The sequence below is a fragment of the Salmo salar genome, chromosome 13 (assembly GCF_965601325.2).
Source record: "Salmo salar chromosome 13, fSalSal1, whole genome shotgun sequence".
Classification (NCBI taxonomy): Eukaryota; Metazoa; Chordata; class Actinopteri; order Salmoniformes; family Salmonidae; genus Salmo; species Salmo salar.
In genome coordinates this window covers 43,773,103-43,800,376 of record NC_138303.1, presented here as the reverse complement: position 1 = coordinate 43,800,376, position 27,274 = coordinate 43,773,103, and the positions used below count along the sequence as shown (strand labels likewise).

The following is a 27,274-nucleotide window of genomic DNA, read 5'->3' as shown; positions in this document are numbered from 1 at the left end:
GACGTGTACCTATGATGAAAATGACAGGCCTCTCTCATCTTTTTAAGTGGGAGAACTTGCACAATTGGTGGCTGACTAAATACTTTTTTGCCCCACTGTATTTAGCAGGCTATAGTGGGCTCGCCTAGAGATGTGCCTCAAACCTGTAAGGAGAGAAATCAAAATACAGAATTATTAGACACTCACGTCTGGCCTATAAACTGCGCTCTATCTAAATACTCTGACTGCTCTGCAGTGGAGCTATCAAAGCAACAGGCAGGTAACCTTGACTACCGGTAGACCTACATTAGTAGCTGGGTAGAAGTAGTTTCCCTGGATATACGTCTCTTCTAAAGAAATGATAATTCTGTAGGGAAAAACATGTTATTGTACATTTATACCCCATTCATGTAGACTATTATTGTATTGTTGCCAACGGTAGGCTATATTCACCTTTCTATGATTTTAGGCCTGTATAAAATGTAGGCCTTCATTTTGTTATAAACTTAAAAAACTCAATTAGCCTAAATCAAACCCAAAACCTCAAAAACGCTGGAACAAACACAAACAGGTTAAATACCCTGAAGGCAAAATGGTTTGATCTCTGTGGCACAGTGTTGTATTTACAGGATACTTGTTCCAGTAGATGTCAGCCAAGGATACTTACCTGTCACATGGTGGTGGTGTGTAAACAAGGGATAGCCTTCCTTGGCTTTGAAAATGGGTATCCTATTTTGTAGGACATTTTCTAACTTGAATTGGCTGTCTTGAGGTTGAAATAAAATGAAAAATAGAAAACATAAACGCATAGGCTATACATTTTTCCCCTTTACAAATGCATGTTGGACTATTAACAATCGGATACTAAATTACTAACCAACTGGTAGCATGCCGACAAAAAAAACACAGAACATTCAACACACTAGACTCCAAAACGCTACGTGTGGAGACGTGTACTCACCAGTGGGTAAATAGGCACATTATAGCAGGCAGGCGTCAAGAGATAACGGTTTGCTTGAGCGGTTGCTGTCGTTGGTTGCTTTATCAAGAACGTCGTCTAGCCTACTATCACATTTATTCATAGGCTTACTACCTACCGTGTGTATTGGTTTAGGCTACTCCAAATAGATTCTCAGTCTGTTGGAAAGCTAGCTATGCGGTTTTTTTGTGTGTGAAAACTGCAGCAGCGCAATAGCTTTTTTCTTGTAGGAGACGTCGCTCATTGACTGGTTGGTTCGGGGGAGTCGGTGCGTTTCAACTATTCTCGGAACAAGTTCATTTTAGGGTGACTTTTCTCTATTGGATTTGAGGAGGGCTTTCACTTAGAAAACACGCCCTCTCAAGTCTGACAAATATTAGAATCCACTTGCCTGTGTCTGCTTGTCAGTGCGAACACGAAGAGAGGGTTTGGGCTGTTTAGGCTACCTATTCAAAAGGTTTTTTAGACGAACATTTCGTGTCGATAGAGTAAACCATTGTCAATGGTTTGCAGGCTTAACTTAATTCGGATTTCGTTTAATTAGTAATTCACCAACAAGAAGGCACTGTACGCTGAACTGCATAGGTAGCTGTTCCATGGAGAAGGATTTTGCGACGCCATCTAGGGATGCAGGGCCGAGCATGGCCACGGGCTCGGGGGCTGCAGATTCCGCCTTGCCGGAAGAGATGCAGCCACCCAAACCGTCCGGCCAACATGCGGTGTCCGTGTTGTGGTCCTTTGGAAAATGCCTGGCTACACTTTTGCCAGTTTACCTGGCAGGATACTTCGGGTTTAGTATCAGCTTAGTTCTGTTCGGTCTGATGGTCTACATGGGATGGAAACACAGTCGCAACGAGAAAGTGATGCGGCTGCGGTCAGCCATGTACGTATTGGAGAACGAGAGAGCATACACCACTGCAAGGGCTTTTAGGAGTAAACGGGAATTACCCCCATGGGTAAGTGACAAACATATACTGTATTTTCTGTTCTCTATAGGCTCAGCCTGCTGCTGCAACTGCAGATTACAGAACACATCTGCAGCCCACTATCTCGTCTGCAATCTGGTCATTTAAAGCCACAGTCTGCAATATAATATTTCCATTCATTTTAATGAATAAAATACACCCTTTGATTTAGAATAATACTGAATGACTTAGAAATGCATTACACTAACTCGTCATAATAATAAAAAAAAAAATTTAAACTCCGTTGTTTACACTGTCAAAATATGTCTACATCTGTAAACAAATGATCCAGAAACTGTCTGGCACAGTTTATAATGTTTATAAACATAACTAATGAGCAAATATGTCTCTCTCTGTCTCCGTCTCTTTCTCTCTCTCATTCCTTTTTAACATCTGCTGCTAAAAAAAAAATCCTGACCTTTTAGATTTCCTACTGTACTCTGTTCCTACCAACCCCCACCTCACCTTCTTCATTCTGTAGTCCATCCAACCACAGCTATATTTGGACATTCTTAATGTGCAGGGCCGGGGGGAATGAGTCCAAACTCTTAAATGTCACGGTGGAATTCAGAATGAACATTTAGTCCAACAAAGATGGCCACAGAGGTATTACAGTATTTACATTTAGCACAGTTAGCCTAGTAGTGACGGTGAGTTACTCGTACATTTAACAAGAGAGGGTTTCCATTCTGAGGTTTTGTCGTGCCACCCTAATTTTAGGCGTTTTTCTGTGTGCACCCCCACTTCCTGTTTCAGTTCCATGGTTCTTTAGAACTTGAGGGTTGTGCCACGGTTCTCCTTTTAGATGCCAGAAGCTTGATGACTCAGAGACATCAGTCAGGGGGAGGGGGAGACTAGTTGGACCATATCAGGAAAGAAAGAAAACTTTCTAAGTCATGGGACTATTTCAACATTCTTTAATAACACCCTCTTCCACAGGACACTCACACTATACCACAATCTTTGTGGTTTATGTCAACAGGATATCACAGGATATCTCTCTCACACACACACACACTTGATCGTGATCAGTGTGATCTTGTGAAGGTCTTGTGACTGTGGTTATGCTTTGGAGGAAAGGGTTAGGGTCGGTCTGTGGTTCATTGTCTTGAAACATAGGCGATGGCCAAAACGACACACATCTTCATTTTACTGTCTCAAGTCAATCTTTAGCCATTTCACGATGTCCACAAAGACACACACATCTTCATTTTACTGTCTCAAGTCAATCTTTAGCCATTTCACGAGCTCCACACGTTCCTACCCAGGTTATACTCTTCTGCTATATTGTTTAAAGGCAGTTCAAAGTTCAAATCTAACCATCACTTTCTCTGCAGGTCAACTTTCCGGATGTGGAGAAAGTTGAGTGGATGAACAAGGTATGTAGTACACACACACACACACACACACACACACACACACACACACACACACACACACACACACACACACACACACACACACACACACACACACACCCCGCGCGCATACACACAGTCTTGTGGGGGCTAACCTTGTGGGTTATTTTCCCTAACCCCTAAACCCTTACCCCAAGACACACACACACACACACACATACACACACACTACAGCTTTGTTCAGGTCTTTTTTGGGTAGTAAAAATGTATTCCCATTCAAAATCCTATTTTCCCTAACCCTAACTCTTAACCTAACCCTAACCTTAACCCAAAACCCCTAATGCTAAACCTATCCCCAAATCCTAACACTAACCTTAACCTTAACCCCAAACCCTAAACTTAACCCTTAAGCCTAAAATATCACTTTAACAAATTCAGGACATAAAAAAAGTCCTGGCTTTTCAAAATATGTATTGTTTTCTTACCTTGTCAGGACACTCTGGTCCTGATAATATAGGAAAACATGTACACACATAAATATATAAACACACACGCACATATATACACACACACACACACAGCCGTTGTGCTGATGTGGTGATGGAGGAGCTTTGTGCTGCCTGGATGGCGTAGTTGTGCCTGTCCATCGTTGCCCTGGTTTGCGGTGTGTGTCTACATCCTGCCTCTGGCAGCGCTCCACTCCCTCCATTAGTACCCATCATCCTCTAGTAAGAGTCAGGGGGGAGTGTAAAGGTTCCCTGACCACACACACACACACACACACACACACACACACACACACACACACACACACACACTAAACCCTCTGCAGCAGCCACAGCAGCGAGCCTCCTTCCCATCTCCACTTAGTGCCAGCAGCAGCTTCAGCGAGGATGATGGTGATGTGATTATCAATAAACAAGGCTGCCCTTCTCACTGGGAGATGTAATGAAGTCTCTGTGACAAAGCACATATTGTAGGGGAGTGATCTGCTCGGCTTATCGTTCACAAGCAACAACCAGGGCTGCTCCAGGCTAGCTGCCTGGCTGACACCCACCGCGTGCTCTGACTGCGTAGGGGCTTCCTTCCTAGCCTCTTTCTCTGCCTGGCTGACACCCACCGCGTGCTCTGACTGCGTAGGGGCTTCCTTCCTAGCCTCTTTCTCTGCCTGGCTGACACCCACCGCGTGCTCTGACTGCGTAGGGGCTTCCTTCCTAGCCTCTTTCTCTGCCTGGCTGACACCCACCGCGTGCTCTGACTGCGTAGGGGCTTCCTTCCTAGCCTCTTTCTCTGCCTGGCTGACACCCACCGCGTGCTCTGACTGCGTAGGGGCTTCCTTCCTAGCCTCTTTCTCTGCCTGGCAGGCTCCAACTAGAGACCCTGGCCTGATTCCCCATCTCACTTCTTTAGGACAACAGATAGGATGGCACAGCCCAAATGTTATTCAATTACAATTTGACCATATCTAAAACAACAGATAGGATGACACAGGCCAGAATGTCATTATATTCTTGTTAGGATTTTTATTCACTTACGAGCATTTACAGTATCTTTCATAATCCCTTGGTTTAAATCCTGGATTATTGAGGAGGATTTTCACCGCACGATACCTAGTTACTGTACCTAGTTAGTGAGGATAGTCTTTGAGCAAGTAGTCTCTCTTGACAGACTCTTAACATATTGAGTAGCTCAGCGCTTACTGGATTTGCTGGGTTCTGGGAGTAGTGAGTGACCGCACACCATATCACTGAGATCATGGCTGTGCCCCAAATGGCACCCTGTTCCCTATTTAGTGCACCACTTTTGACCCGGGCCCGTAGGGAGTAGGGTGCCATTTGGGACGCAGCCCCATGACCAGTCCCAGACAAACAGACAGGGCCCAGGGGAAGGTCAGCGTCAAAGGGAATGGCTTGGCAGTGAGATGGGAAGTATTTGTGCTACTGCCTTAAAGGGGCAATCAGCAGTTTCTACATCAATCTTTGGGCCTTTTAAATCAAATCAATATGTACCCTTTGATTCTTGAAGACTATAACTTCTAAATGCCTCATGAGCTTAGCTCAACTGTCGTACTCCATCAGAACCCAGAATATTAGCTTGTAAACGTAAACAAGCATTATATAGCCCGAAAACATGGTTAAAACTATACATTTGATTCCATAGATGGTCAGTTCTTGCATCCATAGCTACGTGTATGGATTTTGAAGGTGGTTATATTTCTCCAGTGACATCCTTCAGCTTTTTACCGAAACGGGGGTGGGGTCGGAGCTTTGTTATTGTTTCTACTGCTGATTGCCGCTTTAAATCCCACACACTGATTCAGAAATTAGCACCTTTAAATCCCACACACTGATTCAGAAATTAGCACCTTTAAATCCCACACACTAAATCCCACACACTGATTCAGAAATTAGCACCTTTAAATCCCACACACTGACTCAGAAATGAGCACCTTTAAATCCCACACACTGATTCAGAAATTAGCACATTTAAATCCCACACACTGACTCAGAAATTAGCACCTTTAAATCCCACACACTGACTCAGAAATTAGCACATTTAAATCCCACACACTGATTCAGAAATTAGCACCTTTAAATCCCACACACTGACTCAGAAATTAGCACCTTTAAATCCCACACACTGATTCAGAAATTAGCACATTTAAATCCCACACACTGATTCAGAAATTAGCACCTTTAAATCCCACACACTGATTCAGAAATTAGCACCTTTAAATCCCACACACTGATTCAGAAATTAGCACATTTAAATCCCACACACTGATTCAGAAATTAGCACATTTAAATCCCACACACTGATTCAGAAATTAGCACCTTTAAATCCCACACACTGATTCAGAAATTAGCACATTTAAATCCCACACACTGATTCAGAAATTAGCACATTTAAATCCCACACACTGATTCAGAAATTAGCACATTTAAATCCCACACACTGATTCAGAAATTAGCACATTTAAATCCCACACACTGATTCAGAAATTAGCACATTTAAATCCCACACACTGATTCAGAAATTAGCACATTTAAATCCCACACACTGATTCAGAAATTAGCACATTTAAATCCCACACACTGATTCAGAAATTAGCACCTTTAAATCCCACACACTGATTCAGAAATTAGCACCTTTAAATCCCACACACTGATTCAGAAATTAGCACCTTTAAATCCCACACACTGATTCAGAAATTAGCACCTTTTCAAAGTGACGCCAAGCTTTAGATCTCAGATGGATCTTTCCATTAATTCGCTGTATAAACAACTGCATGGCAGTATGATTTAAATAATATGACCAACAGTGGAACCATACAAAAGTGAACCATCAAATGTACAGTTGATTTATTTTTTGGGATTTATTTTTTCACCTTTATTTAACCAGGTAGGCTAATTGAGAACAAGTTCTCATTTACAACTGCGGCCGGGCCAAGATAAAGCAAAGCAGTGTGACACAAACAGTGGACTAAATCAGGGTCACACAGTGTTTCTTGGTAGTCTTAAACACATCTACATTAAAACAAAAGTATACACCTCACACACATGGTTATGGACTTAAGAAAAGAAGACACCTGGACCATGTCAGATATAGAGTTGAAATGTATTACATTTTGAGTTTGAATCCCAATATTACTCTTTATATACATCACAGAAGACTGAATTTGTTTTACTGTTTGACACAGAAACACCACATTTTTGGCAGATAAAAAAAGAAGAATGTTTATTCATTATGAAAAATGTGAATAAACTTCCACCCATGAGGTCACAAGGTCATTTGACTGCAGGGCCACGGCTTTTGTGTTTCCGTCATGGGAAGAGCCTCTCGACCAGATATGTGGTCGTGGTTTCCTGTGGTGTAAGTGGATATGTGGTACAGGGGAGGGGACATCATGCTCTAAGGTTGTGAAATCTTTCACTATCAGGTCCTCTTTCTGCGTTTGCAGATGCAGTCAATTATAAGGGACGTGTACATGACATGTCCTTTTTGGTTGTCCAGTAGAGTTAATCAGTTGTTATAGAACCTACTATCTGTGCCTTGAAATGTGATTATACAACGTAAATAGGAATGAATATGGCATAGCATATGGTGACCTAATGAGCTTTGGCAAGCAAGCTAATGCAGATCGGATATGCAGATACATTTTACATTCAAAATTCAGTGAAATCGCCTGCAAGCGCTGCAGTCCTTGAAAAATGACAAAGGTGTCCTTGAAGCGTGGTCAAGCGATGATGATAGGATCTCATGTATATTTATTAGGTTGTAAACACACAGTGAGAAGCATGACTACATCTCTCTCTCTCTCTCTCTCTCCCCTCTAGATTCTGCAGCAGGCGTGGCCGTTCGTGGGCCAGTATCTGGAGAAGTTACTGGTCGAAACCATTGCTCCAGTCATACGTGCATCCAACACCCACCTACAGACCCTCAGCTTCACCAAAGTCAACCTAGGGGACAAGGTACAAGAGCCCTGGCCTGCGTGACACCATGTCACTACTGTATAGTAGGCCCCAGAGCCAAGCCATTTCTAGAGATGTACATATGTGGCTCTGGTATACCCTGTCATTATACAAAGGAAGATGGACAGGTTCATTCGGACACTAATGACCATACAGAACACTTCCACACACTTCTTAGCACCAGACCTCCTCCCCAATAGCCTGCAGACGAGGTTACCTTATACGCAGCATCTTGCAGTAAACACGGCCTATGTTGTGAATTTTCTATGCGCATGATAACACAATATGATGCGTTTTTTTTTGTTGTTGTCGCAGGCCATGAAGGTGGTGGGAGTGAAGGCTCACACGGAGCACGACAAGCGGCAGGTCTTACTGGATCTGTACATTAGGTACGCAGCCGCCGCCGCACGCGTGGCTACCCTCACCACCCTCTGTGATGAAGAGCACGTCCATTGTCTATAGCAGCAGCAGCTGCTTGACAGTTACGTCATCTCCCTGTTCTCCCCCCTGACTCCTCCCCTCTCTCCTCTCTCCAGCTATGCGGGTGATGTGGAGATCAATGTGGAAATCAAAAAGTACTTTTGCAAAGCAGGAGTGAAAGGAGTACAGGTAAAGCGAGAACGAACAATGTGGCTGGGGATTTGGTGGGAGTGCAGCACATGAGCCATTTTCCCCTGCAAATGTGTAGTCTTTCTATGTAAAGCTATCCTGTATCATTCTCTCTCTTTCAGTTTCTGACGCTCTCTCTAATTATTTCCCTCGTTATCTCTTTTCCTCCGTTTCGCCCTCTCCCCCCGACCCGTCTCTGTAGCTACATGGAATGTTGAGGGTTATTCTGGAGCCCCTGATTGGAGACGTCCCTTTGGTGGGAGCCGTCACCATGTTCTTCATACGCAGGCCTGTGAGTCTCTGTTACCAATCGCTTCATTCCTTCATCTGTCTGTCCGTCCGTCCATCCATCCATTCATTCATTTGGTGCAGCATCTTCTGAAGTTGACTCTCTTTAACTACATCCTCCTTCACAGAAGCTGGACATCAACTGGACTGGGCTGACCAACTTGCTGGATATCCCTGGACTCAAGTGAGTGAGAGGGCTCTTTCTGTCAGTGTCCCTGCTCACATTGTGTGTGGATAAGACATGTAGCTAATTGTCTGATATTACAATTAAATCATTAATTGTCAGTGACGTTTCAGTTAACTTTAGTTGCTAACATCATATATCAAAGATTCCTGGCAACACGTTTAATGACACAGTCTGTCATTCTTATTTAATTGTATTCACGGGACTGAGAAATCACATTTGGCTAAAAATGATTTCAAGGAAACGTCCCCTGCCTCAACCGCATCCTTACTCAACGGGTGCTGTTGGTCCTATTGTGTATTACCCAGAGCCCGTAAAGCGTCTCATAGTAGGAGTGCTGACTTAGAATCAGGTTCCCTCTTTCCATATACTATAATTTATTAAGAGCTGATCTGCAAAACTGATCCTAGATCAGCACTCCTACTCTGAGACGCTTTGTGCATACGTGCCACGATATCATGTTTGATGCATGTTCATGTTGTCAGCAGTAGTATATAGTCTTTGTCTATTTGTTTGTTTCCCATCTCTGTGTGTCCCCAACACCACCCTTGCATTCATTTGCAGTGCCATGTCGGACACTAAGATAATGGATGCTATAGCCTCGTACCTGGTCCTCCCCAACCGCCTCACTATCCCCCTGGTGGCCAACCTGCACGTTGCGCAGCTCCGCTCCCCTCTCCCACGGGTAACACCACTGAAATACTCAATCACCTGTCCTGGAGAGTCAGACTCAGACTGAAGCATTTACCAAACACAACAGATTGACTGACCCTACTTGTATGACTGACGTAGATAAACACCCGATTGTACTGAGACATATGACTGTAGGAGTTCACAGCCATGTCTCAGGGCAAAGCTGCAGAATGTGGGAACCAGTGGACGGCGAAATGTAGACTGTGTGTTAATCATGCCTCTCTGTCGGTCTGTCAGGGAGTGGTGCGTATCCACCTGCTGGAGGCTGAGGAGCTGACAGCCAAGGATACGGTCATTAAGGGGATAATCGACGGGAAGTCTGATCCGTATGCCGTGCTGCGTGTGGGCACACAGACCTTCACATCACACACCGTGGACAGCAACCTCAACCCACAGTGGAGAGAGATGTATGAGGTGAGAGAGCGAGATGATTGAGGTGACAAGAGAGGAAAGAGAGAGAGATGTTTGAGGTGACGAGAGGAAAGAGAGAGAGATGTTTGAGGTGACAAGAGAGAAAATGTTTGAGGTGACGAGAGAGAGAGAAGATTGAGAAAGAGTGGAAGACGGACAGAGAGTGATTGAGAAGACAGAGATGTGAGAGGGGGGAAAACTGATACATTACTGTCTAAAGATGAATATTCACCGTTCCGAGGCGCACAGCTGGGATAGTTCTCCGACCAATTATTTCAGAGATGTGAGAGCGGGGAGAATAGATGGAATACAACACCACAGACTGTCTAAAGCTGAATTCATCACTCAGAGCTACCGCAGAGCGTTGCTGGTCCCCCAGCTCATTATTAGTTATTGCATATTTATGAGTCTTGTTAAATGTGTCTGTTATTGAGGTGGGGCTTGCAGCTGGGAACCCTGTGAAAGACCAACTGAACAAGTCAAAATAGTTACAGTAGATCCTCCTTACTTCAAGCACCTTTCAAGACAACTCAGGAGGACATTGCAAATTGTCAGCAAAATGAAAATATGAAATTAGAACATTGGTTGAAAACTGGTTTCCACGTCATTTCAGCAACAACGTTCAATGTGACGTTGAATCAACGTGGGAAACTGATTGGATTTGCTAAAAGTAATCAATGTAAGGGAATTTTACCAAATCGAACATAAGTCCAATGACATGGTGACATTTCTTCTCGATTTCACGTTGAATTCATGTTAGTTGACAACTCGACCCAATGTAAATCAAAACTAGACGCTGAAATGACGTCTGTGCCCAGTGGGTTGACATTCACTGCTTGTACAGCGCCATTGTAAATGCCTTTCTCCCTGTAGTGACCTGATTGTAGCCCTGAGTGTGACATCTGTCTTAGGCTTCGGTCCATTAAGAGGGGAGTCACCGGCCCTCCACGACTGCAGCCTGCTATGAGAGAGAATGTCGCATGTCGCACTGCCCTTGGTTTGTTTTATCTGCTTCTCTCTGTAAGAATCCCACAAAAAACAAGGCCTGCGTATTGCAGAAATACCACTTCAGTGAACCACACAGCAATATTTACAGTGGTAGGAGCAGATCGGGCATATTATAAGTGCGTCCCAAAATGGCACCCTGTTCCCTAAATAGTGCACTACCTCGCAGAGTGTTTTGACCAAACAGGTTTTCCTCAGGCAGCGTATTCTGCTTTGTGCAGCAAAGAAAAGGGGAAGCTCTGGCCTTGGTTTCTATAGAGATGGTTTTGTTTATCTAGTTTGATCTCTTAGTTGTTTCCTCTGCTGCATCATGAGAAATGAACGGTCTTGCACAAGGAGCAGAGTATGTGTGATAGCATGGACTTCAGGGCTGTTGGGAGAAACTCAGATGCCTTATATTTGATGCTATATAGCTCTGCAATAATGTAGCTATCAAACATGGGACCTCTTTGGATATTTTCAATTGATCCTATTCGCATGTGTCTGTCATATTGTATTTTTAAAGAAATGACGTTCTTTATTAACCAACTCCATCGGAGTACAAATATATATATATATTTTTTTTATACAGCTTTTCTGCTACATATACATTCAGTCTGTCGTGTTGTTTGCTGTTACTGTTGCTACTGTGTCATCTGGTGTGGTGTTTACGTGTGTACATGTGTTTTATACTGTGTGTGTGTGTCAGGTGATTGTCCATGAAGTGCCTGGTCAGGAGTTGGAGGTGGAGGTGTTTGATAAAGACCAGAACCAGGATGACTTCCTGGGCAGGTAGCATCGTCGTCATTCCCTCGCGCTTTCTCTGTATTTCTCTGTTACACCATCTCCATCGCAGTTACAAATGCACTTGTGCTACGTTGTAATGTTCCTTCTCTCTCTCTCTCTCTCTCTCTCTCTCTCTCTCTCTCTCTCTCTCTCTCTCTCTCTCTCAGGGTCAAGATGGATCTAGATATCGTACACAAAGCCAGAGTTTTAGACGAGGTGAGTTACAAGTGCTAATGGCTATATGCTTTAGTTTTTCATCTTATTTACTTCATATCGAAAGTAAGTCTGACACGTCACAATAGTATTGGTTCAGTAAAAAGTAATTTACTTTCACTATTTAGAAGTAGCTCCAGTCAATGAGAATTTTAACTGAGGTATAGTGTATATCTCTCTCTACCAGCTATTGTCCGTATCTCGTATAAGATAGTAAAAGCTGGAATGAGTTGGAATTAAGGCTGCCCTTAAGACGCGGCTGTAGACTGAATTACGGTTGGATCTGGTAATCCCGTTTAAAGCAGCAGGTGTCATGCAGACCCAGTGTGCCTCCCTCCTGATCTCCTTCTGGCTCTCTGGGCTCACCACCGTCTCACTACAATAACGTGACCCCCCCCTAGTGTTTGAACTGTGCCAGTGCACATCAGTACAGAGAATCACCACCTCATATTGTCTACTGCTTGAGTACCGGCTATTCTAGAATATTCGCTCTAAACACCGCTACTTTAAAATGTAAACGATTACCACCACCTAGAATGAGTATCTTTGTCATTCCACCTCAAGCACTCACCCCCCCTCTTCAACACTCATTGGTTCAGTCTGAAGTTCTCGTTAAACCCCCCTCTCTTTCTCTACTAGTGGTTTAGTCTGAAGGATGTACCATCTGGCAGTGTTCACCTCCGTCTGGAGTGGCTCTCTCTGCTGTCCTCTGCTGAGCGACTCAATGAGGTGCCCACTACACAACATCACTGTATCACTACCATGTTCCCATGGTCAAATAAAATGCTTGCATGGTTTTGGGTAGACTCCCCTCACATTTTTAGAATAAGGAGTGCTTGTGATGTAGTTTGTAAACATTGCCGTTGCAAGTTGGATAGAAATCTCATTACGCCTTCAGCATTTAAGCTGTAGTCATGGCGATGGACCACTAAAGCCCTGTCTTCCCCGGTGATCAGGTTATCCAGAGGAACCAGAATATGACCTGTAAGACAACAGACCCTCCTTCTGCAGCCATCCTGGCTGTCTATCTGGACCGGGCTCAAGACCTGCCTGTGAGTACAGACTGACTGACTGACTGATGCTCTGGGCTGCAGTGCTGCGGTCTTTGTCTGTTCTGACCCTCCCCCCCCCATTAGCTGTGACAATAGCAAAAGCTTCTCTTCATTATGTCCCCTGTGGCTGGCTGTTGGTGTGTGTCACATCTGTTTTATATGTTGGGCTTCAGATGAAAAAGGGTAACAAGGACCCCAGCCCCATGGTGCAGCTGTCCGTAGAAGACACAACCAAGGAGAGTAAGGTAGGAATTCACCTCCATAGGCCCTCAGAAGGTCTTAATAACTATAGTGTACATTTGCCTTAAGCTCTAGGTTAGTGTATTTCTCTCATGTTCCATCACTTGTATCCTCTCCCCTATGGTTCCTAGACTTGTTATCTTACCACTGACCCAGTGTGGGAAGTTGCCTTCACATTCTACATCCAGGACCCTCGCAAACAGGAAATTGATATTCAGGTAATAAGATATCCACAAGCCTATCTTCTCTCTATCAATCGCTGTCTTTCTCTATCAATCTGTCTCTCTCTCTTTCCATCTCTCTCTCTCTTTCCATCTCTCTCTCTCTATCAATCTCTCTCTCTTTCCATCTCTCTCTCTCTCTCTATCAATCTCTCTCTCTCTCTCTCTTTCCATCTCTCTCTCTATCAATCTCTCTCTCTCTCTCTCTCTTTCCATCTCTCTCTCTCTATCCATCTCTGTCTCTCTCTCTGTCTCTCTCTCTATCCATCTGTCTCTCTCTATCCATCTCTGTCTCTCGTAATGGGTCACAGTGGTAACCACGTCACAGTGGTTACGAGTGGATCCTCGTTTACTGCAGATGTCACAGACACACACCACTGTTGTAGAATATCAAACCTTATCCGCCCTTATCCACCTGTCAATCATATCCACACATCTTTTTACCTTTTCTCTGTGAAACACCCAACCTCCTCCTCATCTGCCTCTCTCCTCCTCCCCCTCTTTCTTCCTCCTCCTCCTCCCTCCAGGTGAAGGATGATGACCGGGCTCTGTCTCTGGGCAGTCTGTCCATCCCTCTGTCCCGTCTGCTGGCTAGTCCTGACCTCAGCATGGACCAGTGGTTTCAGCTGGACAACTCTGGCCAGGCCAGCCGCATCTATATCAACGCTGTTCTGAGGGTGGGTGGGGAGCACGCACACAAATGCAGGAAAGCGCGCACGGGAAGCACAGCGCGCACACAGAAAACCCACGCAGGCACACGCAGTATGCAAACACACGCGTGCATGCAGGCATGCGTATGCACACATATACACACACACCTACAAACACACACACACACACACACACACACACATGGAACACATACACAGTGATGCCATGGCATAACCTGTCCTAAAATGTATGTCTCCGACTAAGTATCTCCCTCTCTTCTCTCTCCTGATATAGGTGCTGTATTTAAATGAGGATGCCTCTCCTACCAGCCCCGTATCTCCTCACCCCCTAAGCCCAGGGTCAGGCCACGGAGATGGGGGTATCTCATCAGAGGTGGCCCCTGGGGGAGTGAGTGGAGCCCCTAAACCTGTACCCATCCGACCCCAGCAGACCACCCCTGACTCGGACTTTGCTAGTGAGGTGAGTCCGCTAACTGAAACACACACACACTGACTTCCACTACAGCTTGTGTGTTCACTGATGACTGTATAATCCGATGCGGGATGCACACAGTCTGCCACAGACAGAGCACGCAAAGGCCTGTCCCGTTGAGGCCGGAGCAGGCCGCGCCAGGTGGAAAGGTCGCAGCAACAGTCTGGAGGGAGGCAGAGTTCATCCCACACTTCTATAGTGATGTCTTCGGTTGGTCCTTTAGCCTGCTTTTTCTGCCCACCTGCAGAGCGACGGCCCAGTTGTAGCTGTCCGTACAGCGTCTTTCGCAACAGGCGGTCCTCTTGCATCCGATGACATGGCCGAGCTATCTAAGCTGGTTGCGTGTGAGGGACGTCTCAATGCTCTTCCAGTTGTTTCTCTGGAGGATCTCTGAGTGCGGAACACTATCCTGCCAGGTCACTTTTAAAATGTGTTGGAGGCATTTTCTGTGAAAGGACGCCAGTTGTTTTAAGTGTTGGCCGTAGACTGCCCATGTTTCACATCCATAAAGGAGTGAAGATACGCATACTGCCTGGTACACTGCAACTTTGTTGGGTAGGTGCAGGTTGCTGCTGTTGAAAACCTTTTTCCTTAGCCGTCTAAATGAGGATGAGGCCTGTTTGATCTGATTGTGGATATCCTGGTCGATGTTGCAGTGTTCCCGAGTGGATGCTTCCAAGGTATTTAAGGTGTGGTACAATGGCCAGGGAGGAGTCTGAGATGGAGAATGCGGGTGATTCAGGTGAAGCATCAGATGACCTTTGACATAGGACCTCTGTTTTCGGGATGCTAACAGACATGCCCATTCAGCTGTATGGTCATGTCTTTACTATCATTAAATGTGAAGACTTATTTTATCAAATCAATTCTCTGTGTAATTATTATTATTACGTGATTAAACTAATCATGTAAACTTAATTAACTAGGAAGTCGGGGCACCACGGAAAATGTTGATTTACAGAGCTAGAATTTTCCGAATATAACTCTTCAGATATTTTAATATCTGATCGATTAGTCATTCTCATTAATGTTTTATTATTACCTTGTTAGAATTTTAGGACGTTTGGAAAGAGACTATGTTATCTGCACGAACCCTAGCAAAAATTATGAATCAGCAATATACAAATTGGCTTAGTAAATAAATAATTAAATCAATAATCACAGAAATACATAACAAACAGTAAATATTGGTTACTAACAATGATAGAAAAGTCTCTAGGGGGCTAAGCCGATAGGACGTCTTGGTAGACAAAAGGAAAGGGGTGGGACTGAGAAAGAGCAGGAAAGACAAAATGCATTCATTACACACAGTCTATAATTATATTCATTGAAATGCTAATCCTTTGCACATGAACGGCCGCTCATTCGAGAATAATTGCAATGTGTACATATGTTTATGCTCGTATGTCGTTATTGTCTACTCTGTTGGAATCCTCGATCGTCCTGTAGGGTTCATCAGAGTCTCTGGTTAACTTTCATTGAAGTCACAAAGTCTTTCGTGGTTATAGGTGGTTAGAATGGATACTTCAGAGTACCATTCAGAAATGTACTCATAGGATAGATGCTTCGGCGTTTGTCGGTATTCTCGTTCTAGGTTTACGTCATTTCTAGCTGCAGACTAGTAATTCGTCTCGTCTAGAATTTGCTCCTTCTGTAGTGAATCGAAAGTCTCAGAGTTGAACCATTTCCAGACATGTAGCCAATGCTCCACTTGGGATGGTTTTCTAGTCTTATGGTTTGTGTGGTCTTAACCATTCGAGACGTCCGGCTTACCGTGGGTCTCTTTGGCATGTTGTAGTTTAAACTACTTCACACACCAGTGTCACCTGGCATGTTTTGGTGGGAATTTCTTCAGGAGTGGGTTTTATCCTCTGTCGAAGAAGGGGTGGTTCTATGATGCCTAATGTGATGTCTGGGCTCACGGGGGTGTGGCCACTGACTAGTTAATCTTTATTTGAAAATCCATACTCTCATTTAGAAGGTTAACATCACGTTACATATTTTCACAAATAGTTTCATGGTTAATCACATACTTTTCACAATATTTAGATGTAAACCTGATAGCTGGGAAATGTACACTTTAAGAGATACCGTTATGTGTGTTTCCTGTCCTTCATGAGATCACCAAATGAAACACACTCGTCATAACTGTCCCTTAAGTGTCCGCGGATCACTCCCACATTCTCAAAAGTAGAAATATTGTTGAATTTTCCCATTTTGGGAATTTAGGAGTTTGGCCAAGAGAAGTCCTTTGTTCTCTCTCTGTGCTCTCTCTGTCTCTTTCTGCATGACCAGGGGGAGAGAGTCTCTGCCAGGAATTTATGACCTGAGATAATAAAACCTGGCTTAGGAGAGAGAGAGAGAGGAGGGGGGGAGCCACGATCTACACCCAGAAAGGGCCACATGACAGTATGCTATCCAGTGTGCCAATTACAGGGGGTCAGGGAAGGCTTAGCCCCCCCCCCCCCCGAATGAGACATAAGCTCTCATTAATGCAAAACAGTCCAACTTTGGGGGGGTCTCTAATTGAACAATTCTCCTATTTGGTTCAAATGTAATTTTGTCCTGCTACAGTGGTAATTATGAACATAAAATCTTATCCCAGCTGGTATAAACCAGTGACAGTTGGTTCTTTCAATGGCATTCATCTCTCTACCTCTCTATCTCTTTCTGCCTCTCTCTGTCTGCCTCTCTCTGTCTGTCTTGAGCTTTCCTTAGCAAACTTGCAACATTGTATTGACTGGGTCCAGCCCGCTAAGGAACTTGCAACATTGTATTGACTGGGTCCAGCCCGCTAAGGAACTTGCAACATTGTATTGACTGGGTCCAGCCCGCTAAGGAACTTGCAACATTGAATTGACTGGGTCCAGCCCGCTAAGGAACTTGCAACATTGAATTGACTGGGTCCAGCATGCTAAGGAACTTGCAACATTGAATTGACTGGGTCCAGCCCGCTAAGGAACTTGCAACATTGAATTGACTGGGTCCAGCCCGCAAGGGAACTTACAACATTGAATTGACTGGGTCCAGCCCGCTAGGGAACTTACAACATTGAATTGACTGGGTCCAGCCCGCTAGGGAACTTACAACATTATCAACTGGGCCCTCAGTTTCCCGTGCAGATGAGCTCGGGACAGACACAGCTGTATTTGCATCCCGTATTTCAGCCCCTTTTCAGGTGTCCCAACTTTATTTAATTTAATTTTTTTACAAAAAAGATCAATTTGTCAGCAAGCCGCATCAATGAATTCAAGAGTAGGCCTAATGACAATCGCCGAATCACAACAATGTTTGGCGTCTCTTTCCATGAATCAAATGGAGGGTGTACAGTGCACTGTTTGGATGCTGGAATAATTTTTTTGAGTGGGCGAACGTGCGCAGGTAACATTAGCCTACTTTCTGAAGTGATGACAACATCATGACTGGTTGTGTTCATGCCACATTAAAAGGTAATACATAAAAAAATGTGTATTTACTATAAGTCCCATGTGTTTTAGGAAGCTCAAGTACGCGTTCAGATTATATCTTTGTGGAGCCTCCTAATGCTGAACACGACTCTTTCTCTCTCTTTCTCTCTTTCTTTCTTTCTTCCCCCCCGTAGGGAGTGCTGCGTATCCACCTGGTGGAGGCCAGTAACCTGATAGCCAAGGATAACTTCATGGGGGGCATGGTGAAGGGGAAGAGTGACCCCTACGTCAAGATCAGGGTTGGGGGAGTCACCTTCCGCAGCCACACCATCAAAGAGAACCTCAACCCCTACTGGAACGAACTCTACGAGGTAAAAAGAGCACAGTGACTGGATGTCGGAAATATTTCCGTTTTTAGATGAAATGAGGTTCAGGACACAGCGGATCTGTGCTCTCACACAGTAAACAATAATGATTTGGATTTAATGAATGTGGGATTTAGACTCTGGGAGACATTAAGCACCTGTTGTATATGTGTTGTGTTGGGCTTCCTCAGATCATCCTAACCCAGCTGCCCGGTCAGGAGATCCAGTTTGAGCTGTTTGATAAAGATCTGGACCAGGATGACTTCTTGGGCAGGTGAGGATCTGACCAGACGACATGTTGCCCCAAAACGACTCAGAGCCAGATGAAATACGTGAATGCATTGTGTTACAGGTTCAAGTTGAACCTGCGAGACATCATCAGCCCACAGTTCACTGATGAGGTAACGTCTAACGATTCGTGACAGATTTTATGACAGATTTTTCTGTGTTTGCTATATGACCAGTGGTAGAGCTATGCCTCCAAAATATGTGTGTCATACAGTATTGCAATGATACTCTCATAGTCTGATAATGGTAGTCTGGTAATCATGTGTCTGTTTCTATCACAGTGGTACACTCTGAATGATGTGAAGTCAGGTCGGGTTCACCTGTTCATGGAGTGGCTCCCCAGGCTCTCAGAGTCCGCCAGACTAGATCAGGTTAACTCCCCCTGTTATATATATATATATATATATATATATATATATATATATATCTCTCTCTCACTTTTATATATATAAATATATAAATAAATAAATCTCTCTCTGTCTCTCTATATCTCTCTCTGTCTCTGTGTGTGTGTCTCTCTGCTCTACCAGTGTCTGGTTCTAACGGTGTATTATAATTCTGAACCCTCCAGATCCTTCAGTTCCAGGCCGAGCAGCAGTACCAGAACAAGGCAGTGCCGTCGGCTGCTGTGCTGTTTGTGTATGTGGAGAGAGCACACAGCCTGCCGGTGAGGCCAGGGGCCTGCTAGCCTGCTGTGTGATCTCATGCTGCTGCTGTTGTTGTCCTGTGACTCTATATAGCCCACAATACTTCCTCAGTGTTTATATACAACAATACTTTTTTTGGTTTTGTTACTACTTTATGACCTTACATTATTGGTTTGTACATTTGTTATGTATGTACATTTGGTGATGTAGATTCTGCTGCAGTCCTTTCATTTCTTTAATACACTAATCTTTTTTTCTTCTTCATGTTCACAGTTGAAGAAGAATGGAAAAGAGCCAAAAGTGGGGGCAGAGATTCTGCTGAAGGCCATGTCATACAAGACCAAGGTAACACTTCCTCTTCAAGTCTTCTTGTCTCCTGATCTATTTACATACTATATATGCTTACTAGAGAAACCAAAATGAAGTATAGACAATTTATTTGTATCTTTTTGGTTTTTCCATCCATCTCTTTTTCCAAGGTGTGCGAGCGCTCTACGTCTCCTCGGTGGGATGAAGCTTTCCACTTCCTGGTTCGTGACCCTAAAGAGGAACTCCTTATAGTGAAGGTGAGAGAAAGGGTCTGCAAAGGGTTGAATAGTATACATTTGTTTTTCTGTTTGAATGGGGCGTAAGAGGGCTGATAATGCTGTTAGCACGTTTTCATACAGAGATTACACCTATTCGACGCTGGGAGAATGAGTGGTGACATTGGGAGTGATTGTGGACGAAGTTATAAAGGAAGTATGGTACTTCCTGTTACCTCTGATCATCGTGTGCGTGAATGTGTTCATGTTTTTCTATTCCTCTGTACTATAGTTGTCCCACAGCTGGGGCCAGGCCCTGGGCACGGTGGTACTACCACTGAGAGAGGTTCTGTCAGAGCAGGGCCTGGTGCTGGACAGATGGCTGAGTCTGGACGGGGCCCTCCCTGAGAGCCAGATACTACTGAGGGCCACACTCAAGGTAAACTCAAAGTAAACAGACACTCTGTGTACCATACTCACCACTGTCCAGACCTGGGTTCAAATAGTATTTGTTTTCTCCAAATGCGTTATCTGTGCTAGATTGAGCTTGCCTGGCATAACGGAACCAATGGAACAGTCCCTAAAGTGTAAACTCTACCCATCTGGCATTTCAGGCAGGCTCAATTAAACACTCAAAGTATTTGAAAGAAAACATACTATTTGAACCCATGTCTAACTCATACACCCACTCTCTATACCAAACAAACTCAGCACTGTCATATGATTTTCATACTCAGAGACTCACAAACTCACCACTTGTCCCATGACTATTCCTCCAAAACAACACAATTGCATGAATGATCCAGTTCAGACATTGGCATTGTCTATGATTTGCATTTGCTCTGAACCCCCTCTTTCTCCTTTAACGTCATCATGTGCTCTCTTAATACCTTCTATCCTGATAATCATTTTACCGTCACGTGCCTCTTACTGATAAATGTCATATTTGATCTGTTTTTCTGAAGTGTGTCGAGACCATGTGTGAAATGACCTTTTTTTTTTGTTACGGAATAAACTGAAGCTTGAAACTTGAGAGGAATATTAAACAGCCTTTTGTCTTGCAGATCTTGGACACCCAGCTGGCAGTGTGTCGTAGTGATGGTACTAAGGAGGGCAGTGAGGACAGAGACCATGTCATCCACAGAAGGGACACTGAACCAAACCTACGACACAGATCACCGCTCTCTCAACTGTGAGTCATTCTAAAGCTCACACTGACATCAATGTCCCATTGTTTTCCCGGTCACATTACAGTATAGTACAGTGAGGACTGAGGAATAATATCCAGCGGGCCAGAATGGCACATGTTGTTTTTCTCTGTACTGTACTTCACCATAGAAATAAATAACGCTTTTCTGTAGTTTAAAATGATCATGTATCTGTAATCAAACGTCATAATTAGGGCCAGCAGTGGGACCTGAACTCGTGACCTGACCAGGAAAAACTCTGGGTCATAAATGAAGGAATGAATACATTTTTATAATCCATGTAAACTGTAACCGTGGGAGATTCTCAATTGGGCAAAAGTCTGTCTTGGCCTCGACTCCTCCGGCCTCCTCTCCTCCGTGACCCGGAAACCATTAAGGGGTCACCATATGAAGGAGCTGTGTCAATTCGTTAATAGGCGAACGGAGGAGTTTGCTCCTCTTCTCGGTTGCCTCATCCGGCATCGGATACTGAGGTGTATGCTACAGGAGTCCTACTGCAAGAGTTTGGACATTTGCCACAAACGTTTTAGAAATGATATGCTACTCATCCTTTTATCTATAAAATGTCTTGCGCAACTACCTACATTTTGTTTTTATCATTTTACATAGATTTTGTGATTCCTCCTCTGTAAACGTCATTTGCCAGAGTCTGATTTCATAAAAGCGCATTTGTTTCCACATTTCCTCCCCTCGCCTCCTCCCCTCGATTTACCTTTGACCTTTTTCAAAAGGATGCGAGGAGAGGACGGAGGAGAGGACGCGAGGAGTCGAGCAAAACCAATTGAGATTCTCCCCCTGTCTACCTGTGTCTCCTCGCTCAGAGTTGATCAGAGCCCCGGCCAGGTGAAGCTGCAAATTGGCTACTCAATAGAGGAAAACCGGCTGTTCATCACCGTCCTTTCCTGCAGGTATGTCCCAAACTACAATACCCATAATGCACTGTGCATCACTGTACCTTGCCTGCAGGTCTGTCCTGAACCGACCGACTGGCTAGTGGTGTATAGTCACTAGACTTAGAAAATTAAGGTTATATCTATGTTGTATGTTGTGTGCGTTTAAAAAAAAAACCCAAAAAACATGTATTTATGAATGTTAAGCCATTCTTTTATTGTATTTGAATGAATTAATGAATAAATCACCTTAAAAAAGGGGGGAAAGCTAGCCCTAATGTATATGCTAAGGAAAATAATCCTGCAGCAACAGGAAATGTGAATTATTATGTGGATTATAATTCATGGACATTTTTGTAGGACAATGATACATTTTTTGTAAGGGAAATTACCAACTTCAGAAGCTTTTTAAAATCTCAAATGCACTACAAGTTTAACATTTCCTGCATCGCAGGAAAGTTCTCCTGCAACAGGGGGATCAAATTAAGATCCTACATTTGTATGGAGCCAGTGAACATTGTGTCCACATGCAGTTAGTCACCCGGTTTGTTCTCTGTTTGCCTTTAGGGGCCTGCCAGCTTGTGGGTCCGCTAAGGACGGGTCCGACCCCTATGTCTCCTTCATCCTTCTGCCAGACAAGAACAGGACCACCAAGAGAAAGACCAACACCAAGAAAAGAGACCTCAATCCTGAGTTCAACGAGAGGTGAGACAGAAGGGGTCATCAGGAGACAGAGGGAATGTGTAAGGACAGGAGTTTTCCTGACCATGTTTATTTTTTAATTTTACCTTTAACTAGGCAAGTCAGTTAAGAACAAATTCTTATTTTCAATGACGGCCTAGGAACTTGTTCAGGGGCAAAATGACAGATTTTTACCTTGTCAGCTCGGGGATTCAATCTTGCAACCTTTCGCTTACAAGTCCTTTGCTCTAACCACTAGGCTACCTGCCGCCCCAAAGTTACCTTAACTAGGGCCCAGAGTTATTCCTGCTGTCTTTGTGTAATAGTATCTGGTACTGTTTGCATTTTTGTCTGAAGTCCTAACACTATAAATGGATAAAGATTTTAAAAAGTCCTCATCAATCTACACACAATAGCCCATAATGACAAAGCGAATACAGTTTTAATATATTTTAGCAAATATATTAAATACAAAAAACATACCTTATTTACATAAATATTTGCTATGAGACTCGAAATTGAGCTCAGGTGCATCCTGCTTCCATTGATCATCCTTGAGATGTTTCTACAACTTGATTGATTACCTGTGGTAAATACAATTGATTTGACAGTGCATGTCAGAGCAAAAACCAATCCATGAGGACGAAGGAATTGTCCATAGAGCTCAGAGACAGGATTGTGACGAGGAACAGATCTGGAGAAGGGTACCAACATATTTCTGCAGCATTGACGGTCCCCAAGAACAACGTTGTCTCCATCGTTCTTAAATGGGAAATGTTTGGAACCACCAAGCTTCTTCTTCTAGCTGGCTACCCTGCCAAACTGAGCAATCAAGGGTAAAAGGGCCTTGGTCAGGAGGGTGACCAAGAACCTGATGGTCACTCTGACAGAGCTCCAGAGTTTCTCTGTGGAAATGGGAGAACCTTCCAGAAGGACAACCATGTCTGCAGCACTCCACCAATCAGGCCTTTATGGTAGAGTGGCCAGACAGAAGCCACTCCTCAGTAAAAGGCACATGACAGCCCACTTGGAGTTTGCCAAAACACACCTAAAGGACTCAGATAATGAGAAATAGATTCTCTGGTCTGATGAAACCAAGATTGAACTCTTTGGCCTGAATGCCAAGTGTCATGTCTGAATGCCTGAATGCCAATGACCTCATACTGTAGCGAAGGTTCACCTTCTAACAGGACAATGACCCTAAGCACACAGCCAAGACAATGCAAGATTGGCTTCGGGACTCTCTGAATGTCCTTGAGTGGCCCAGCCGGAGCCTGGACTTGAACCCGATCAAACATCTCTGGAGAGACCTGAATATACCTGTGCAGCAACGTTCCCCATCCAACCTGACAGAGTTTGAGAGGATCTGCAGAGAAGAGTGGGAGAAACACCCCAAATACAGGTGTGCCAAGCTGTTGCTGCCAAAGGTGCTTCAACAAAGTACTGAGTAAAGGGTCTTAATATTTATGTAAATGTTATTTCAGTTTTTTTTTATATATAAATTTGCAAACATTTCTAAATATGTTTTTGCTTCGTCATTATTGGATATTGTGTGTAGATTGATGACGAAATAAGACAATTTAATCAAATTTAGAATAAGTCTAACGTAACAAAATGAGGAAAAAGTCGAGGGGTCTGAATGCTTTCCGAAGGCACTGTATATCAAACTAGCAGCTCTACAGTAGGGAGTTATGTCATATCCCTGTATCTGCCATTCTCTCTTTTCCTTTTTCTGTGTGTGCAGGTTTGACTTTGACTTCTCTCTGGAGGAGTCCATGCAGAGAAGACTAGACCTGACTGTCAAAAACAACGTCTCCTTCATGAGCAGGGAGAGAGAGCTCATTGGAAAGGTAAGCTACTGTAGGCTATCTAATGATGTATGTCCTGGTTTAAGCACTTTTTGAGATGACCTCTGACCCGTGTTTTCGTTGTTGTGTTTAGTTACAGCTGGATCTGGATCAGATAGACCTGAAGAGTGGCAATGCACAATGGTAGGTGCCATCCCATGTGTTACCTTTTCTATATTCATTCATGCACATTCCATATTACTTTGATTGATAAGCTACCTATCTGTTACTTTTTCAGGTACGATTTGGTAGAGGAGACCAATTAGATGAGAGGATGGCCTCGCTTTCCCCCAGTGCAATGTTCCTTTTACTATCACTTCTTCAGTTCAGTTTGTTTTATATTTTTATTCAGCTTATGAGCAATGGGGCCACCACTGAAGAATTGCTTACATTTACATATCATCCCAACAATACCCCAATTCATCTGTAAATTCAATTCCTCCAATCAATGTGTTACTACTGTGCTATGAAGGCTCTGGAAAGAGAAGATTCCTAAATCCAGAGTCATGAGAACATTTTATTTAAGATTGTTTGGCTGAAATAGATATTTGATATGAAAGCAACTATGAAATATAGAAATATACACTGACTGCACAAAACATTAAGAATACATTCCAACTATTGAGTTGCACCCCCCATTTTGCCCTCAGAACAGCCTAAATTTGTCAGGGGCATGGATTAGAAGGTGTTGAAAGCGTTCCACAGGGATGCTGGCCCATGTTGACTTCAATGCTTCCCACAGTTGTGTCAAGTTGTCTGGATGTCCTTTGGGTGGTGGACCATTCTTGATACACACAGGAAACTGTTGAGTGTGGAAAAACCCAGCAGCGTCGCACTCCTTAACACCCCGTTCAAAGGAAATTAAATATTTGTCTTGCCCCTTCACCCTCTGAATGGCACACAAACAATCCATGTCTCAATTGTCTTGAGGCTTAATGTCCCCTTCATGTACACTGAATGAAGTGGATTTAACAAGTGACATCAATAAGGGATCATAGCTCTCACCTGGATTCACCTGGTCAGTCTGTGAAGGAAAGAGCAGGTGTCCTTCATGTTTTGTACATCAGTGTATGTTACCAAAGCACTTACATTTTATTAACTTAAGTCACAAAAGGCATTTAGCTTCAATCACATTGATGTTTTGATGTTTCTTTTAATGTTTGATTATGCATTTTTATCAACCAACCCCAGAGCACCACAAAAGCAGCAGAAATCCGGAACAGTTTCAACTGTTAACCGGTTAGAACAACTCTAAACACTTAAGTTATTTACTCAAAAAAGGAATTGTTCTCAGAGTAATTTTTTATATTTTTATTTGTTTTTAAGTGGTTTCATTCCAAAGATATCAACAACTTAACGTGATGACTTTACGTACCATCATGGATGTTTACAATCCAAATGAAATGATTACTGATTCCTGAAATTATTTTAATGATGCTTTAAAAAAACAATGTTTTAACTCATCAATTCCTTCTATTATCCTGTTTTTATATGTTACATTTTTGCCTTATGTATTCCAATACTTGTGCACAATTTGTTTAATGATTATATGTTCATTCTGTCCCAAATGAAGAAGTTTTAAATGTTTTAATCATAAATATATTTGAGGGTTGATTTTATAATTCAGGAGAAGTATTATGAAATAACCCAGAACATCACATTTGCCAGTGAATGTTACACATTCTAGCTTTACAGTATTGCAATATCCGAATCACTGTGCTTTTATTTGATCAAGAGAATGTTGTAGCTATATAATTCATGTATGTTCACATTCCAAGGCAGCATTGTGTTGTATACAGTATGTGTGTGTAATTGTATGTATTTGTAGTGCCAATAGTGACCTGGGGTCTGCTATAAGTCAGTCAGAGTCATGTTACAAGTTCTTTGTTATAAACCACTTAGTCTTAGATAAAAGACCCTGAAAGAACCCTGAGGGACGGTTTCCTAGACACAGATTAATCCTATCCTATATTAAGAAGCATATTCCATGGAGAGTGCTGTTTTGTCCAGGACTAGGCTTAATTTGTGTCCAGGAGAAAAAAAATAGCAAGGAAATTCCCTTCCCTCTGCTGTCATCTCACTGCTAAGGCTTGAACATTTTATGAAATGTTTGTAGGCAATATAAAGAAGTAGGGGGGGAGGAGAGAGAGAGAGACGGAGAGAAAGATGGAGACAGAGAGCGAGACGAAGAGAAAGACGGGGGGAGAGAAAGAGAGACGAAGAGAGAGAGCGAGAAAGACTGCTGCTGCTTTAACACATATGCCTAATCACTGAATGTCTGTGTCGTAGTTGTTTCATTAAACGTTTGCACTTGCTGTAAAATGTTTTATCTGATCTCTACTTTTTTTTTTTTAAATAATCTAATCAAGATGATTCCAATCTTCCCTCCGCCTCTTACTCACCTCTTCTGTGAAACAACGTCTTTGTCCCAAATGGCACCCTATTCGTTATATAGTGCATTGCTTTGACCAGAGCCGTAACGCCTCGATCACACCGACAGTGGCATTACATTTTGGGACACCAGAAGTACATTCATTTCCAATGGAATGCTGCGTTTGCCTTGCAGCGTTGCATTGCAGAGGCAGTTGTAGTGCGCTCTGTGTGGGGCATATGTTGTATTTATCCAACCTACGCGTCAAACTGTATGCATAGACGGCTTGACAGAAATGGTAGCAGAAGGTAAATGTTGAACTTCTGTTGCACACGTAGCCAGATGATGCTGCATACTATTTTGCGCAATGGCGCTGTTGGAGTGATCTAGGCGTACGGGACTAGGGTGCCATTTGTGACTCACACAATATCTCATAAGATTAGAGGGTTCCAAAAGGGTTCTTTGGCTG

At 43.4% G+C, this 27,274-nt stretch overlaps 1 protein-coding gene across 2 annotated transcripts; it reads left to right on the top strand.

The window, feature by feature from the left end:
• Positions 1-953: 953 nt before the first annotated feature.
• On the top strand, positions 954-26,756 carry LOC106567056 (extended synaptotagmin-1). 2 transcript variants are annotated; one of them, XM_014135893.3, is made up of 31 exons: positions 954-1,914; positions 3,261-3,302; positions 7,619-7,753; positions 8,069-8,142; positions 8,290-8,362; positions 8,565-8,654; positions 8,779-8,834; positions 9,399-9,519; positions 9,765-9,941; positions 11,632-11,714; positions 11,876-11,924; positions 12,561-12,650; positions 12,878-12,973; positions 13,147-13,218; positions 13,345-13,431; positions 13,962-14,111; positions 14,380-14,565; positions 18,179-18,355; positions 18,541-18,623; positions 18,702-18,750; positions 18,919-19,008; positions 19,209-19,304; positions 19,558-19,629; positions 19,764-19,850; positions 20,101-20,247; positions 20,873-21,000; positions 21,838-21,924; positions 22,474-22,611; positions 24,332-24,437; positions 24,529-24,578; positions 24,673-26,756. In XM_014135893.3, the coding sequence occupies exons 1-31, from the start codon at positions 1,555-1,557 to the stop codon at positions 24,698-24,700; spliced, it is 3,279 nt and encodes a 1,092-aa protein (XP_013991368.1). In that variant the 5' UTR covers positions 954-1,554; the 3' UTR covers positions 24,701-26,756. The 2 variants fall into 2 exon arrangements, with proteins under 2 accessions (XP_013991368.1, XP_013991367.1); XM_014135892.3 differs by having other exon boundaries at positions 956-1,914; positions 21,748-21,924.
• The last annotated feature ends 518 nt before the right edge of the window (positions 26,757-27,274 follow it).

Coding starts and splice junctions, on each gene's coding strand:
- LOC106567056 (XM_014135892.3), top strand. CDS start 1,555: ATGGAGAAGGATTTTGCGACGCCATCTAGGGATGCAGGGCCGAGCATG. Junction 19,630..19,763: donor CCATGTCATACAAGACCAAG/GTAACACTTCCT, acceptor TCTTTTTCCAAG/GTGTGCGAGCGCTCTACGTC. Junction 21,925..22,473: donor ATCACCGTCCTTTCCTGCAG/GTATGTCCCAAA, acceptor GTTTGCCTTTAG/GGGCCTGCCAGCTTGTGGGT.